A 16,649-nucleotide genomic window follows, 5' to 3' on the forward strand; every position below is an offset into this window, starting at 1 on the left:
TCTGATTATGTCGAAATGGCTGAAAACAAATTATATATATATATATACGTCGATAATCGAGGCCGTTTTCTCTCGACAAACGCGTTTGCATGGCGCCCCTTGATCCTCGATAAGAATCAGGCTGCAATTACTACCACATTTTCTCCCGTTTTTATCGAAACATCTGTCGCCTAATTCGTAGGCTCGATCTTTTCACTAGGTCTCTCCTACGTATATCATACAACGCATCGTTTTCTTTTTCTTTTCCACTTAATCGATTCGTGATATCCTATTAATTACGATATATGTATAAAAATACGACATGTGAAACTATTACAAAAATAACGATATTCTCCAAGACGCCAAATTTGAATTTCGTCGGAATTTTAATTTAACGCGACGTAACATCGGTCAAATATTACGATACGATACGATATTAACTGCCTCGTGAAATCCCACGATCTATGAATAAATAAAAACAGTACGGTATACCACGATCTTTCGTAGGTAAACTATCGAAACTCTAAAGGAAAACGTACATCGTGCAGTCAATAATATTATACGTTTTGTCGTCTTGTAGACTAAATTTTATCTTTATCGGGACGGGAAAGCGGAAACAAATAAATTTAAATATCAATGCTGACCGCGTTATCGCATTAACGCAATTATAATGCGATAACGATACAGCTTCGTCTGTTCCTTTTTCAAAACGGACCCATCATCTTTTCCTACCTCTGCATATGAATATACATACATCTTTTACGATTAATCAAGTCGAGATTTAAACGTTCAATATTTACATTAAAATTGTGTCACGCGTCGCGTGTATTTGCACGTACGTACACATATTATACGTATCTATATGTTATCTACCGTCTCCTTTACGAATCGCAAACACTATCGCTATCGATAATCAACGATCTTCTCTTGTCTGTTAGTTATTCCAGATGTAGGCACGCAATTACGATCGCGTAATCTTACATCTGTTTTTGTTGCGTTCCGTTAAAGGAAACTTAGCTGCAGCTGCTCGGATTGTCAGTCCATCGACGATACCTGCTACTCATACTTTGTCCTTTCTAACAATTTCTGAAACACTGTTTTCTGTCATTTCTTTTTACCACATCAATTTTCTATTTGTACCTTGACAAGGAACGTAACGGAGCCAACGAAATACCCCAAACAAGGCGAAGGCAGGTGACAAAAAAAAAAAATATATATATATATATATATAGCCAAATATAATTACGTGTCGAGACACGGATACGATGAAACCCCGTATAAGCTCCACAACGCATCATCAGCCATTCTTTTGGCTTCCCAACGCGTATATATGGCGACTGTAAACGGATAGAAACGGGAGCTCGTGTCTCTTTTACGGATTCCTTGATAAGAACCTTTACCGATTTCGTTCTCACGTGTTACACAAAGACCAAACAACAGTTTGCCAAACTAACAAACCATCAAATATAAAACATTGGAAATGTTTCAATCATTTCACCTGCTATTTTAACCTTAACGTTCCATCTGTAAGAGGTACCAAATATACTAGGATTACGCGAATCTGTTTCTCGAAACAAACTATGAAACATCAAAATTGCCTTATTATTATCTAACAATTTATTCGTATGTATATATATATATATGTGTGTGTATACATGTACATATATTATACACACACGCACACATACATATCGTAAGTTATCTGTGTGTATGTACATATTTGGGAGTTTGTATGCAATGTTTAAACGTACTTTACAGACCACATACATACTTGATAATTTATCGTATGATCCTTTTTACTTTTAATCAACTTGAAAAACCGTCGAACCGTCGAAAACACTCTTTTTCTCTTCTTAACCTATCGCGCTCCTGTCCGCTGTCATCAAAATTAACACACTGTGCACGCTGACGCTACATTTTTGGTAATAAAAATTTTGTTGTACAACTAAAAAAAACTAGAACCGGCTGCAAACAATTAAAATGATATGTATTCCCGTTGATCGGAGAAAGATACCCCTTAAGATTAAACAAAATAATAATAGAGAATTCTTGTTACTCGTATGTAATTTTTCTCATAAAAGGATCGAGAGGATTTTTCGCTAGGATCCTATTGAAAAAATAAAAGCGATTCAAAGGGAGAAGAATCAAGTATCGTTCGATAACGGGTTAAAAGTGTGTTGGTCTCTGGTTTTACGAGAATGTGTCGTTCACTCCGAGTGCTATGTATCGTGTAATTTACTGTCATCTTAAAGACATTCTCCGATGACGCATCGTCGAGGTGGCCAGAATATCACAACGTTGATTCCTTAGAGGCGTGTACGTTTGACAATAGCTCAGTCTTGTAGAAGAAAGTTAGTCTCTCGAACGTCGATGAATAAAAGTGTCATCGATTAGAAAAATATCCTGTCAACAAGTGTCGAGCATTAACTCCCTCCTCGTAGGAACGAAAAGACTGAAATCCCGAGAACATCCAGTTTTATCCGGTAGAGAGGTCGTTACGCGACTCAACACGCGGCCGCATGTTTCGCTCTTTGAGCAGCTATTCGTTCGCTTCTTCTTAAAGTAGGCGGAGGTGATTCCGCGTCGCTTTCCTCTTCCGAATTGGAGTCGTCGAGGCTAGTTTTCCCAGCGTATCGCCAGCGTACAATCGCACCATCCCACTGAAATCCCAATTACGTGTATATTTATGGAAACGATGCGATTTATCGTATTTTCCATGCCTAATACTTACAGACGTAGAGACGATCTCTTGATGAAACGGATGCCAACTAACGTCGCGTACGCATGCTTTGTGTCCCGTCAAAGTACTGACTATCCTACCCGTTAATACGTCGTATACTGAAATCAGTATAGCAACTAGTAAACATACACACACACACGCGCGCGCGCGCGCGCGCGTATATATATTCTTTATAAGAAAATTATTAAGAAAAATTAGAACCTACTTATTACTCGTCCGGCAGCACATCCCGTGTATATATATCTTTGACCGGTAATGGAGGAAGGAGAAAAGTGACATCGTATCAGAGACTGAAGCACCGAGTGACCACGATAGGTCATAACGCTGGTGTCACCTTCCAACATAGTTCTCGCTTTGTAGACTGTAACAAAAAAACGAAAAAATGAAATTACGAAATTACGAAATTTCGAAAAATGCTCGATCGATCGTTACTTACGTCGTTTCGGTACACGTTGCCATCGGTAATCCCAGTTTTGATTCGCAACAGCCTTGCGTGTATTCAATTCACCGTTATGATCAGAGAATGCACGAACATCCCATAGTTTGATAGTTTGGTCTTTACTGTTGGTGATGAGATATCGACCGTCGCCACGTGGATCGATATACGTTATACCATCCATGTGACCAGCCAATACTCCAACCGGATGTGGATCGCTTTCATTTAACGTTCTTCTGTCCCAGACCTGAATAAACAAAAAAATGTCAATAAATTGCTAGGGAAACGAAATAAAAGTGTGCATAAGTGCGTTGTTGGTAGAGAGCGAAACGAGGCGGAGGCAAGGCAAAAAAAAGAAGGAAAAGAATAAAAAGCGTTTATACAGGTGAGAAAAGAAAGAAGAAAATACCTTACAGAGGCCATCGTCACCAGCACTATATAAAATTTGGGAGGTATTATCAGCAAAAGCAACTGTATTTACGTCGTTGTCGTGACCTTCGATCTAAAAATGAACAAGCACCAAGTAATAAGTATATAAAATGAATGGAAAAACATTCTATACAAACCCTAAAGGCACGCTGTTGACATTCTCTGTCGTAGACGTACAGGTAACCGTCGTTCGCCCCACCCAAAATTTCTCGCCCATCGCTAGAAAATACAAGAGAAAATACGCAAAACCTTCGATCCTCGGGACACAGCGGCAACGATTCTTGTACCTCCGATTCCCCGTAAACTGTACACAGATGTACTGAAAAGGAAGAATAAGTGGTGTATCGTCGGACGGTATCTGCGATTAACGGACAAGTTTTCTTGATGGATAAACCGTACTTACAATATTCCGACCAACTCGAATAAACGATATAATTGCCATCGGGGCTAAACGCTGTATCTAAAATACTCCAGCCAACGTCTCGTGCAGGAATCGTTTTAAATCTTACAAAATCTCCGTTATGCGTCTGATAAAGACGCAGAAATTTATCTGTAAAAAAAAATTGTATCTCACTACTACGTATAAAAGATACAAAGCATATACAAGGGTACCGGGAAACTTACCTTGACTAGCAGTCAAGAAAAATCTTCCATCTTTGGAGTAAGAACCACAAAATGCTTTGGCGTTATATCTAGCTACCGGTTGCAGGGTATTGGGCAGAAAATTACTACTTATTCTGCATCTTTCTCCCGTACTGAAACCAAGACCTAAAGCTCTTCTTTGAATCATCGACGTCACGGAGAGGTTAGATTTATCAATGTCGTTAATAAATCCAGACGCTAGTTTGGTGGCGAGACTTATTTCACTTTTCTAAAAAAAAAAACACACCACGTAAAACTATAGCCGCGAGCAATCGTGTCGCGTATAAAAAAATAACGAACATCTAGCCTGGACGTGTTCGGCAAAGATGTGATTCTCGGCGGCTGTGAATTCGCGGCATATTCTTCGTCCGAGTCATCGTGATCCGAGGATATGATGTGCAGTTGGCCGCTGCAACGATGGAACGAAAAGAGTTATACTCTCGATTCCTGTGGAAGTCGAAGAGATGGATCGAGAAGGTTAGGAGTTTTGTACGAGCTTGGAAGACTAACGTAAGACGGATCAGAGATATCAATGAATTTGTTTCGGAGAAGACGGCGAAACGAGCACGAAACGAACAATCGTTCCAAGAGAAGGAAACAGTTTGCTTGGAGAATTCAAGTTGATGTATTCGCTCGGTGCATATACGTAGAGAGGTTAGAATTCTTCTCCTCTTTTTCTTCCCGTCGAATTTCGTTGAACGAACGTGTGTAGAAATATATAATATATAGATACGGATACAGATCGTATAGAGAAAATCCGAATCGGATCAGAGAAAAGGTCCTACTCTTAAACGATGTTCAATTTTTCGTCAAGGAAATAACAATCGACCAACCTGCGTATCAAATATTGCAAGACAGCGGCAAGCCCTGGATCATGTTCGATGTCCATAGTCCGCGAATTAATGCCTCCCATGCAGCGAACAAACGAATCTTATTTACTGTCTAAAATCAAACAAGGAAAACGTCCGAGGGTTGAATGGCGTAGCGTAGCGAGACTACGACTATGACAGTTGAAACAGAGGCGATGACAGAAACGAAGACTGCGCCAGAGAAGTTGACGTACAGGCAGGCAAGGGGAGAGGAACCTGAACGAAGATACGTAAATCTTCCTTTTATGGCACGTGGAAAAAGTTCTCATCGAGAAAATTGTAACAGATCGAAGGTGCGATTGTAGCGATAGTGCGGCGTTTATAATAAACACGTCCACGAGAGAGCGAGAGCGAGAAGGAGAAAATGAGCGTTGACGTTGCGGTGGAGGGGATGTCTATGGGAACTGGGAAGGGATAGGATAGCGACGGTGACTGAATGTGTGACGTGACATTCCGTTTGTGTGGACGAGGAGCGCATAGAATGGATGTGTTATCGTTGTTGCGTTGAATCTCGAAATTGGAAAAATGGAAAAGTAAATGAAAACGCCACGTATAGGTATAATAATAAAAGCAAACGTAAAGCAATGTTTATTGCTTTTTGCAACCGAATTTGTTGATTATTTATTTTCTAATAAATGATAGGGATAATCGATCCTGTAATTGTTTATCGACCAATCGTAAACTCGATCGTCGCCAAGTTGTTTTTCTTGCGCGTAAATAAGGCGCAGGATGTAATCGGCTGACGAAGTAACGGTATGGTCTATTTTCATTTTCTCCTATTTATTCGCAGCCCCTCTCTGACTCGCGCACGCACATTTTCTCCCCATTTTTATAGTCGCCATGTCTTTCATCTTACGGCTTACAGCTTTACAAGTTAGTCGGTTGTCCCTACTTTCGGTCATGGTCATACTCGGTCCATCAGGTATATGCGCGTTATATGTATGTATACGCGGTTTCCCAGGCCAGTGGGTTGGGATCGGGTCGGGTCCGGAGCTGAAGCCGAGGTCAAAACCGTAGTCAAAGCTGTAGCCAGGAGCCGGAACCAGGGCTCACGCATGCGTGGTTGTTGAACTAGTTGATCGCAAATTTCTCGCATCGATGACAACAACGGTACTTTGTATGTCAACAATGACGCGTCATCGCGTCGAGAACGTTGAAATGAAAGTCGTCGAGCAATATGTTGGATATCGTATTTAAATGACTGGATGATTCGGTAAAATGTAACGTCGATCGAATAGATAAGCTACCGTCAATTTGAAATAGCGCCATCTAACGTTTTAGCTTCGTGATAGCTAGAAGGTAAGTATCCGAGAAAAAGATGGGGTTGCATTTGGAGGGTCATACTCCCCTGAAACGGCAAGAATTATCGGAACAGGACCCGAGAAAATCCCAGGAGGAGAGTAAGCAGCGATGGTTGTCGAGAGGACAGAGGACAGAGAGGAACGTCGCAATTTGTATAGACGGTAGATTCGGTTCGGTTCGGTGCGGTGCGGTGCGGTGCGGTGCGGTGCGGTGTTGCCGTGTTGCCATGTTGTAATCGTGCATCAATTCACGTTCGGCCGTTCCTTTGGATTTCTCGCGCGTTCCTGAACGGCGCGCGCGTTCTCCGAGCTACCGCAGACTATCCTTGGCGCACACAACCCTTCTTTCGGGTTGTTCGTGCTGCATATAGTGCTGCTATTACGCGAGAGGTATACGATACGCGTTATCGTCCGCAACAGGTGAGCCATTCTTCGATTTCAACAGCATTCGTTCTTTTCGCGTTCTGAATTCATGTTTTTCTCTATTCTCGTCTCATTTATTCCAATAGTCCGCGTTCGTTAACACATTAGTTTAGATGGTCTTTTCGAGCAAGTTCCTGACAAATTGGACTAAACACGAATCGATCGAGTTTCTCCGGCGCAGGATGCGTTAAACTGTTATCGAGCATAGCTCCTCAGTTCCATTCCTTGGATGGACCTTGAACGATATCTCGAGATGACCGACGTTATCGTTTCTTTAACCATTTGAAAATCCTTAAGTTTGCTTAAAGGATTAACTCGTTGGAATGTTCGCATAAAAATTTGCCAGTTATTTAATTCGTATAATAGAAAGGTTTAGAGGTTTGTTGTACGTTGGAACGGGGCAGGCATTTGCGCGTTCGTTTGTTCGTCCGTTCGTCCGTTGGTCCGTTTGTTCCAACGAGCGTCTTCCTCATCTCGATATGCTCGACAAGTGGTCGAATTTAAGCTTGACAGGAACAGAAACAGAAATAGGAACGAATGGAGCGTTTTACGAGTGTAACAACCGTTCAGATTTCGAGATATCTCTTGAAAATTTTAACGCGAATTGAAACTTTATCCGGATTCAATCTCCATCTATCCAGTTGAATAAAATACAATCGTAAAGAAATGATCGTACGTACGACACACCGTTGCGCGTATGTTTGCGTTGCCATATGGTACGGAGGTACGAATAAAAATCGGTAAAGAAAAGTATCTACATATGTATTTATAAGAGACGGAAGGAGATGTGAAAAAGAAAAGTTTAAGCAGTATTTAACAACGATCGATGTCGGCACGAGGTAAAATGATTTCGAAGGTTCGTCTAGGTACTAGATCGTTTTGTTTCCGCAGGTGTGCTCAGCGAATAGCTTAAAAGCGATCGTAGAAAGAGGAAAGGAACGATAATCGAGGTACGCAAGGAACAAGAGCGGTAGGAAGTGTACTATACATAGACATAGATATAAAGGTACACGTGCACGGTATATACGGACACATTCGATCGAAGGTGATCGACTGAACGGTCAGGATTAACGTTTTCAGATTTTCTCGTTATGTTTGCCAAGTCGAAACGGACCAACGAAATACCGAATGTTCTACTGACGGATCCGTTGCAAAATTTATACGACGTAGGAAAACAGTCGGCCACAGCTGGTCCGGAGAACGCGTGGCGTATATACGATGGACGCAGGAAAGCGGACGGAAAGGTGAGATCGGTAACGCGATACGTTGTAGCTGCATACATGTGTAGATACGGTAGTCGGTCTCTCGATACGTTTATCAACTTATCAACCGATTCGTTGGATCGATTGCAGGAAATATCGATATTTTTATTCGACAAAAGATCGGTCGAAAAGCCTAATAAACTTAAGCGTAAAAAAGTAAGCGTGACGGACATTTTAAGATATGGACTACAACAACTGGAAAGTTTCCCTCATCCAAAAATCCTTCAGGTTAGAGTTAGGCTCGAATGTCTCACGTTTTAAACGTGATTTCGTGATTTCACGATTTAAATCGTTATTTTTTCTTTAATCGCAGGTATACAAAGTAAACGAATACATGAGTACTTTGGCTTTCGCTTCGGAGCCAGTGTTGGCAAGTCTTGCCAATGTTTTGGCCTATCAAGAGCAGCAGCAACACATAAATGCTCAAACGAGACAAGTTTCTTCGAGCAGCAGTCGTGCCGCCTACGCGAAAGATTACAATTTGTTAGATATCGAGATCAAGTATGGTCTATTGCAGGTAAGAGGGTTACATATCGATTTAATTATCGTCTTTGATTCGATCACCTCTGGTTCTTTCGATCGGTATATTTACTACCGTGATCAATAAATGCCAACACTTTTTCATTTAAATTGCGTAGGCTTATCGAAAGGATTTAATTTCTTTTTTCTTTTTGTTAGTTTGGTAGCACTCTGTGAGACATCTGTGTCAAACTGTATGTTGAAATGTGCAATAGTCGTTGAGATTCGTTTGTTTCTTTTAATCCAAAAAGGTGTTTCTTAGTGGCATTTCAGAATGTATCAAAGAATTCAGCAAACAATTTGTTTGATATTTTGCTAGAAAAATGGAATTTTGAAGAGTCTTGGTATTTTTTTATGACAATAGTATACATATCCGTATCTCTGTTAACTTTGTCTGTTCGCTTTAGATTACCGAGGCCCTGCTATTTCTGCACGGAGTTTCAAAAATTCTCCATAGAAATGTTTGCCCTGCAAGTATCATGATCACCAAGACCGGTACATGGAAGTTGGCCGGCTTTGAATTTTTTGGTGAGTCGTCCATTATTTTTCGTTTCGATTCTCGATTCGTCGCGTCACGTCGTGTTCTATCGATTATTTCGTTTGTTTCTTTGTACCTGTTTGTAGAAAAATTCGGCGATGGTTTTCTATCATTGCAACCATGGAGCAGTAACGTGCCAAAAATGGCACAGCCGAATCTCGACTATATAGGTAAGCATATATCGTAGACCACGATGCTGTCGGTATTGGCAAAGTTTGGAAAGCAAGCGTTTCTTGTAAGAAAGAAATGATGGTGTCGTGATCGTAGCTCCCGAGATTCAGCAAAAGAAGGTGGGAAGCGTTTACAGCGACATGTACAGTTTCGGCATGACTATATGCGCGATTTTCAACCAGGGACGGCCGCTTGTCCAAGCAAATAACAGTTGTTCAGAGTATCTGAAGCAGATTGAGCAGGTTTGTTTGCAGGTTTTGTTTTCGTGTGGTTGCGAAAGAAATGTTCTCGGTGGAAACACGGTTGTTTCCAAGAGTTGCGTTATCTCTTTCGCTTTCGCATTCGCTTTCGCATTCGCATTCGCATTCGCGTTCGCATTCGCGTTCGCGTTCGCGTTCGCTTTCGCTTTCGCTTTCGCTTTCGCTTTCGCTTTCGCTTTCGTGGTCCCAAAGGGGTATTTTTGGTTCTGTTGCACCGCAGCTCAAGGAAAAAGTCGCCGCGATCTTGCCCGTGATTCCGCTTCCTCTACAGGACGCCGTTACGCATCTATTGGACGTCGATCCAGATAATCGGCCTATAGCGCAGGTTTTATCGATGATTAAATATTTTCAGTACGTAAAGGTTACTTGAAAAACGAATGTTTGCAATCCGGTAAGACTTTGATTATTTTTCAGAGACCCTCCGGTCCACGCACTACAATTTCTCGACATAAGTAAGATGAAAGACGTGGTTCAAAAAGAGCATTTCTACACAACTACCCTAATGGAAATCTTGCCCTATACCCCAAAGGTAATCGCGACGCGATAGACATATCACAGATATCGATACGTATGTAGACGTGTATATCGAAAAGTACGAAAGTTGATCCATCGATCCATCGATCCACCGGATCGGAACATTTAACGGCTCGCAAATAAACAGCTTTCGTAGTTGTCGCGATACGCGCGTGGTACCTAGATCGATCCACGTGTTTAAACATCCACAGAAATTGTGGTATCAACATATTTGGACGTATTTACAAAACGAATTGGAAGGACAAGAAGTCCAATCCGCGGTACTACAACCTGTGCTGTACATCGTCCAGAACAGTACTCAAGAGGAGTACGATCGGATCTTATTTCCAACGTTGCGGTAAGCGTACCGTCTACGTGTCTCTATGTACTTATTTGTAGCTATCGTAAGCTCGTGAGTTTGGAAAGTGGAAAGCGCGTATCGTTTCTACGTACTTGTTTAGTTACGGTTGCACGCTTGCGTAACGAGATTTGTCGTAGGTTACTTTTGGCGAATCGCAAAACGATTCAAGGAACGGTAACGCTGTTGGAAAAATTGCATCTGATATTGAATAAAACTCCTCGAGAATACGTGCAGAAGGAAGTATTACCAATGTTGTATACGTCTTTTGAGAATTCAACAATTCAGGTGCAGGTGCGTGGATAACGTAACGATAAAGAATCAAAAATACTTGATATACGAAAGAATAGCGTAATTTCTGTTTCGCAGACAGCGGCGTTCGTAGCTGTGTCGAACGTGACTCAGTACATAGAGGACGACGCCATTCGAAATATAATACTGCCGAAATTAGTTGTAGCCTTTCAGAAAAGTACCATAGATTGTCTGACACTTTTGAACGTGATTCCTTGCATTTTAAGTCGCTTGGAAAAGCAAAAAGTCATAGATTGCATTTTACCGATATTGTTTAACGTGAAGTTACAAGATCCTGAGGTGATTGTACAGGTTGTAAGTGAGTATACGTATATGTATATGTATATGTATGTATATACGACGCTATACATACAAATGGTACAATGTAATAAAGTACTCGCATCTATGAGATTTTCGTTTCGTTTCGTTTCGTTTCGTTTCGTTTCGTTTTGTTCGTCACTTTTATTAACAACTAATCGATCGATAATAACGGTAATAACGATGGTTATTTGACATTTTGGCAGAAATTTACAGATTAATGTTAACCGATAAAAAGTATGGGCTATCGGTGAGTTGGATGGCAACTCGGGCAATGCCGAGTTTGTTACCTCAAACAATCAACCTTGCGTTAAATCTCGAGCAATTCGAGTTGCTGTTGAAAGTGTTGCAGGATATGCTTTGTCTTATAGAGAGGTGAACTTGTTTAATTGTTTTCGATGAAAAATATTACGAAATCTGGTTCGGTAACGATCACACTTTTTTTTTCACACTTTTTTCCTTTCATTAAACAGACATCAAAGAACTCACTTGACTTTAGATAATTTGGAAAGACATCATCATCGCAACTTGCGACATCAATATAGTACGGATAACGTACACGTGCCGCCTTTTAATATACCGAATCTACGCATAGAACAGCGTAAAACCTCTTCCGCCGAAGATATGGCCAGGAAGAGTAGTATCGGTAAGACGAATTATCGGCTTTCGTTGGTCTCGATGAATTTTCATGAATCGTTAAACATGGGTGGTCTTATTCGTTGTACAGATTCCATATCGATGACAGCTTCGGCCGAGAATATGGCGAGAAAGAATTCGATAAGTGGCATGTTTTGGTGGTCCGCGTCAAACAACGACAGTAACTTTCTCCGAGTAGCGAATGTTTTTCCAAACAGACGTCTATCGGACAATACTCTGATGGCACCGAAAATACGAGTAGCACCGTCGTGTGCAAGTTCGCCTGGTGGCACACCGGCTGGAACCTTGGCGTTCCGGCGTCACTCGAGTACCGGTTCTCAAGATCGTCGGGGATCGAGTATAAATTTATCTCCTCCCACGGTATAGTACTTGGCCTTTGTTCTAGCAATATTTTTCTCCAAAAACTGCAACAACTTCTTTTTTCATTTTTCATTTTTCATTTTTGCATGTTTTCTTATCGATTATACTCGACCCTTTCGATACGGTTCTTTCTCTGACCGAGAACGACCATCGATCGAATATACGTACGTAATTTCCATATGGAAAGGGTTAAATGTCGCGTGTTTACTTGTCGATACGTATACATATGTGGAATCAATGAAAGTGGATAAAGTTTGATAAAAAGATAACAATTGAATAGGTTACTACGGGATATGGTGGTACGCCTGTATGGTTTGCTCGTTAAGCTTTCTCTTTTCGAAACGATTCTGGGATCCTACATATGTATACATATGTACGTACATATAATAGCTACGTATAATAGCTACGCGGTAGTGGATTAAACGATAAGTAAAACGGAATAAACAATATGTGTGTGAATTCGATAGGGTGGTGGCATGCCGATCACCAGCACCAGCGTTCCCCATTTGCTCAATTCAAGTATGAACAGTATACGAAGCTCGAGACGTCCATCCGTCTCCTCGACGTCCTCCCAGCAGGGCGCCGGGCTGCTTCAACAGGTCGGAACATTCGGAACGAGCATGGTAAGACAACAACCCCCAATCTGCCTCAACCTCAATGGACCACCATTACAACCACCAACACTTTGTCCATTACTCCAGCTACCGGGACAGCCTTCCCACTGACCCTTCGTTAAAGTGTAAGGATATTCACTAGCTTATCCATCGTCGCCGCGCGTCGTGTTCTTTTTCTTTCTTTTTTCTTTTTTACCCTTTCGTCCTAGATCTTGGCAATATCGTAATCTACTATCGCTACCTAGAATGCAGAAAATATTGGTCAGTCTTTATTCGGCAATCGCAAATGTATCTGATGGTAAGGCGGAGAACAATGCAGAGACAAAAGATTAAGGTTTCCGGAATAGAGAAACGTTACACCGTGGAGGCGGCCGTTTCGATTACGTGGACGGCCAAATATTTTCTCTTTCACGCTTAGTTGTTACAGTCTTTTTCTTTTTCTTAATAAACTATCATTTATAAATATTTGTTTTCCTTCTCTTTTTTTTTCTTTTATACCCGTTGGATGATTTCGTTAATGCGTTCCGTTGAAATTGTCATCGGGACGAGAATTTCCACGGATCGACGCGCGTTGGTTATCATTTCGGAGATACAACGATAACATACTCCTCTAGCTTTTACCGCAACTCTTCCTTCCTTCGTTACTTGCCGACTATCACACTACGTAATCCAAGTACACGATACCTCTTTAAATTTTAAATCGACCAATGGATCGACATGATCGAAATACTCGATTCCTAGTATTTCTTTACACAAATTGTTTTCAACTTCCAAGCGTTAGTATTCTCCAGCGAGTAGACGCGAGTCGAGTCGAATCGATCGATCGAGAAGATGGATCGGTCGACGATGATTCGTGTGATTAATTGTTCGTGGATTCGGTGTTGAGCGTCAAGTAATTGTTGTTACGTTGCATCTCGTTACAGTACCAGTTTCTTAGACGTTAACGTGACCAGTTCGACGCCACTAAAACTTGATCCGAAATGACGGCGTATTTGTGATAATACTCGAAGAAAGCGACAAACGAAGAAACGAACAAAGAAGGAAAATACAAACTAGGACAATCCGTGTTTCCCGAGAGAGCACACGTAGCCTAAACATTCATCGATGAGAATGTTTCTCAACGAACAACACTTTTATATTCTTCGTTGGAGATCGAAGGTTTCTAGACATTATAAAATGGCCTAATCTCGATCGTAGCTCGTATCATTTCTACGTATCGACCACCGCTCTTCTATTCTATCGTACCAAGTATATACGAGAGAGTAGAGGCGTATCGTCCGCGTATTTCTATACGCATCGAAAGTATCGTTACATTACGTCCTTCCTATGCACACTTTCAAGTAATCGTAGCCTAATCAAAGATGAGGTTGGATCGGCGAGAACCTTTTCTTCTTTTTTCTGTTTCTGCGATAGTTTATTCGCAATCTCAGAACTTTATGTCAATTGTTGTGTACTACAAATGTTGCGTAAAAAAAAAAAAAAAAAAAAAAATAATAATAATTTCCTGTGAACGTAATCGCATAGCAGCAGCTATATAGCTCGAATGTAACTGTTACAGTGGGTTAAGTTGACGAGGTACGAGAATGACACGCGTTACATAAATGTAAACAAAACATCTGTTTTCCAATGTACTACACACCCACCGTACACCGAGTAAACATGGAAGAAGCAAGTTAAGGTTGAACAATGAGGGTTGAATACGATTACGAGTTGGATAGAATTATAAATGGGACGTAAATGTTTGTAACTCGTGATGAAAGTCTATCGATGTCTGTATAGTATACTTACATAGCGCGTATCTTGTGTCAACCATACATATCAAACGTACGCATTCCTAAGTACGCGTAATGGTGTACGCGAAGGGTATATACACCTGGCAACATTTGCGTTCCTCGAGCGACTTGTAAATTTTCCCCAATACGATAGAGATGTATGTATGCATGTATGTATGTATGTAGAATCGGTATTTAATATGTTTATGTGTGAAATTCGTCGGTGGTGCGTTGACGTGCATCAGCGTAAAAAGAAAAAGGGTTAGAAACGGGCTTATCGTTGGTTAGATGCAGAGAAAGAGAAATAAGCGGATAAGAGAACTCGAGCGGTTGTTTAATTCTCGAGAAGCTGTTGCAACGAATATCAATTTGTAAATTTCAATGCGATCTTGCGACGTTACCACGAGTATTATATTTTCATAATATACTATATATTTAATTTTCTTTACATAGGCTGGTGGGGCAATATTTCATATCGCGTACATACGGTTCGAAGAAAGGGTCGGGGAGGGGTGTTAACGTTTTTTTAAAATGTAGTAAATACGATCGATGGAACCGTTGCTCCGCAGGCATGCAACCTTACCAAGTCAAGTGTCCTTAAGGTTCGTTCTTGGAATTATCATCCATTATTTCGAATCACGAGCGTAAACAATCCTGGACAATCGTGGACAATCATTGAACTTTAGCGAGTGCTCGTTGACGGGTTTCGATTCGAGCCAGAAGTCTATGAAAATTCGATGGTTCGTCTTTTTCCTACATCACCGGTGTTATTTCGATCAATTTTTGTCTAACGATAAAAAGAAAATAAACGAAAAGTGTCTGGTGTCGATCGCCATCACCGTATCACCGACTCGATGGATCGTTGACACGTCGCGAGCCATTCGTTAATTTTCCTTTGCGGTCTGTTCGCGCATATCATGCAACTATGTACGTACCGCGCGCGAACAGGAGACGACAATCATTCTTTCGAAGCATCGATATCGATATCGAGCTTCGAGGGAACAACGCTTCTCTAATACGTACCTGCTAGATGGTAATTTCTACACTCGTATCTATGTAACTGTAGTTGTATCGTTTGTAATACCCAACAATGGGTTCGGCCATTATCATCGGCTCTTGCGACAAACAAATTTTTAAACGGCACCTCTGTCACTATTATTCTCTGTTGTATGTGTAATATCTCATATCCTAAGTGGAATAATTTTAACGAAACTATCAGAGCATGTTTAAAGCCTTATGGGAAAGAAAATCACGACCATCTTGGGTGCCCTGACTAGGTACGTGCAAAACTAGCGTACCCGTTAAAGTGTCATCGTCGTTGTCACTATCTCTCGTTGTTATGTTCCGTATTTGCATGTGGATCGATGAATCGTCGATAAATAATGTGCCGGATAGATTTATGTCACTCATACGTGTCGAAAGAATAAATGGAATTTCTTGTCACGATATTCGAATAATAGACTATATATAACAAATTTTTTTCTCTAGACTCTTGATCCAATTCTTCGATATTATCGGTAAAATTGTGTATTCATTTCTGAGCAGATACAATAAAAAAATAAAACAATAACAAAAACAATGAATCGTCGTAATGAATTAATTAATATTTATTTCCTTTCTTTTTTTTTATTTTTATTTTTATTTTTATTTTTAGTCTGCGAGAGTTATGACTGCGTGGGTTATGTCTGCGAGAGTTATGTCTGCGAGGGTTATGTCTGCGTGGTTTATGTCTGCGTGGGTTGTGTCTGCGAGAGTTGTGTCTGCGAGAGTTATGACTGCGTGGGTTATGTCTGCGAGAGTTACGACTGCGTGGGTTATGTCTGCGAGAGTTATGTCTGCGAGGGTTATGTCTGCGAGGGTTATGTCTGCGAGGGTTATGTCTGCATGGTTTATGTAGATTATCAACTACGTATAAGGTGCCCCAACAATACATAATAACACTGTTAACGCATATAACAATATGTAAATATTTCAACATTTCCAGGCACATTTTATCATTAAACCGAGACCAGAGCCACTTATCGGAAACCCTTTACTTACTTGACATTCTTCCCACAGAACTATGACTATTCATAGTTAAGGAATAGTTGACCTGCTTTCTCTGGAAATCTCCATTTCCATAAGCACACTTTACGGTACGGTTACGGTTTTCCCTGTGGGTCGGGGAACAGAATACGCCCACAGTAATCCCTGCTTG

At 40.9% G+C, this 16,649-nt stretch overlaps 2 protein-coding genes and 1 long non-coding RNA gene across 9 annotated transcripts; 2 read left to right on the forward strand and 1 right to left on the reverse strand.

Annotated features, from left to right (window-relative positions):
- Nucleotides 1-134: 134 nt before the first annotated feature.
- LOC128873023 (DDB1- and CUL4-associated factor 11) lies at nt 135-5,676 on the reverse strand. Of its 2 annotated transcripts, none has more exons than XM_054116300.1 (10): nt 5,060-5,676; nt 4,527-4,635; nt 4,209-4,455; nt 3,988-4,134; nt 3,722-3,903; nt 3,565-3,657; nt 3,156-3,402; nt 2,925-3,080; nt 2,711-2,817; nt 135-2,639 (listed from the first exon to the last, which is right to left on the reverse strand). In XM_054116300.1, the coding sequence occupies exons 1-10, from the start codon at nt 5,137-5,139 to the stop codon at nt 2,484-2,486; spliced, it is 1,524 nt and encodes a 507-aa protein (XP_053972275.1). In that variant the 5' UTR covers nt 5,140-5,676; the 3' UTR covers nt 135-2,483. The 2 variants fall into 2 exon arrangements, with proteins under 2 accessions (XP_053972275.1, XP_053972276.1); XM_054116301.1 differs by having other exon boundaries at nt 141-2,639; nt 4,527-4,673; nt 5,060-5,672.
- On the forward strand, nt 4,681-5,747 carry LOC128873024 (uncharacterized). Its single transcript, XR_008456300.1, has 2 exons — nt 4,681-4,880; nt 5,041-5,747. It is a non-coding gene; the product is annotated as an uncharacterized LOC128873024 (long non-coding RNA).
- Nucleotides 5,748-6,374: 627 nt separating this feature from the next.
- Nucleotides 6,375-15,900, forward strand: LOC128872147 (SCY1-like protein 2). 6 transcript variants are annotated; one of them, XM_054114554.1, is made up of 18 exons: nt 6,408-6,816; nt 7,711-7,825; nt 7,900-8,063; nt 8,172-8,309; nt 8,395-8,598; nt 9,008-9,128; nt 9,225-9,308; nt 9,406-9,551; nt 9,790-9,920; nt 9,984-10,098; nt 10,295-10,440; nt 10,581-10,734; nt 10,810-11,050; nt 11,256-11,424; nt 11,523-11,695; nt 11,777-12,066; nt 12,534-12,805; nt 13,604-15,900. In XM_054114554.1, the coding sequence occupies exons 3-17, from the start codon at nt 7,911-7,913 to the stop codon at nt 12,789-12,791; spliced, it is 2,523 nt and encodes an 840-aa protein (XP_053970529.1). In that variant the 5' UTR covers nt 6,408-6,816; nt 7,711-7,825; nt 7,900-7,910; the 3' UTR covers nt 12,792-12,805; nt 13,604-15,900. The 6 variants fall into 6 exon arrangements, with proteins under 6 accessions (XP_053970528.1, XP_053970529.1, XP_053970530.1 ...); XM_054114555.1 differs by lacking the exon at nt 13,604-15,900 and adding an exon at nt 12,890-13,581; XM_054114557.1 differs by having other exon boundaries at nt 6,409-6,816; nt 12,534-12,689.
- The last annotated feature ends 749 nt before the right edge of the window (nt 15,901-16,649 follow it).

The sequence above is a fragment of the Hylaeus volcanicus genome, chromosome 2 (assembly GCF_026283585.1).
Source record: "Hylaeus volcanicus isolate JK05 chromosome 2, UHH_iyHylVolc1.0_haploid, whole genome shotgun sequence".
NCBI lineage: Eukaryota > Metazoa > Arthropoda > Insecta > Hymenoptera > Colletidae > Hylaeus > Hylaeus volcanicus.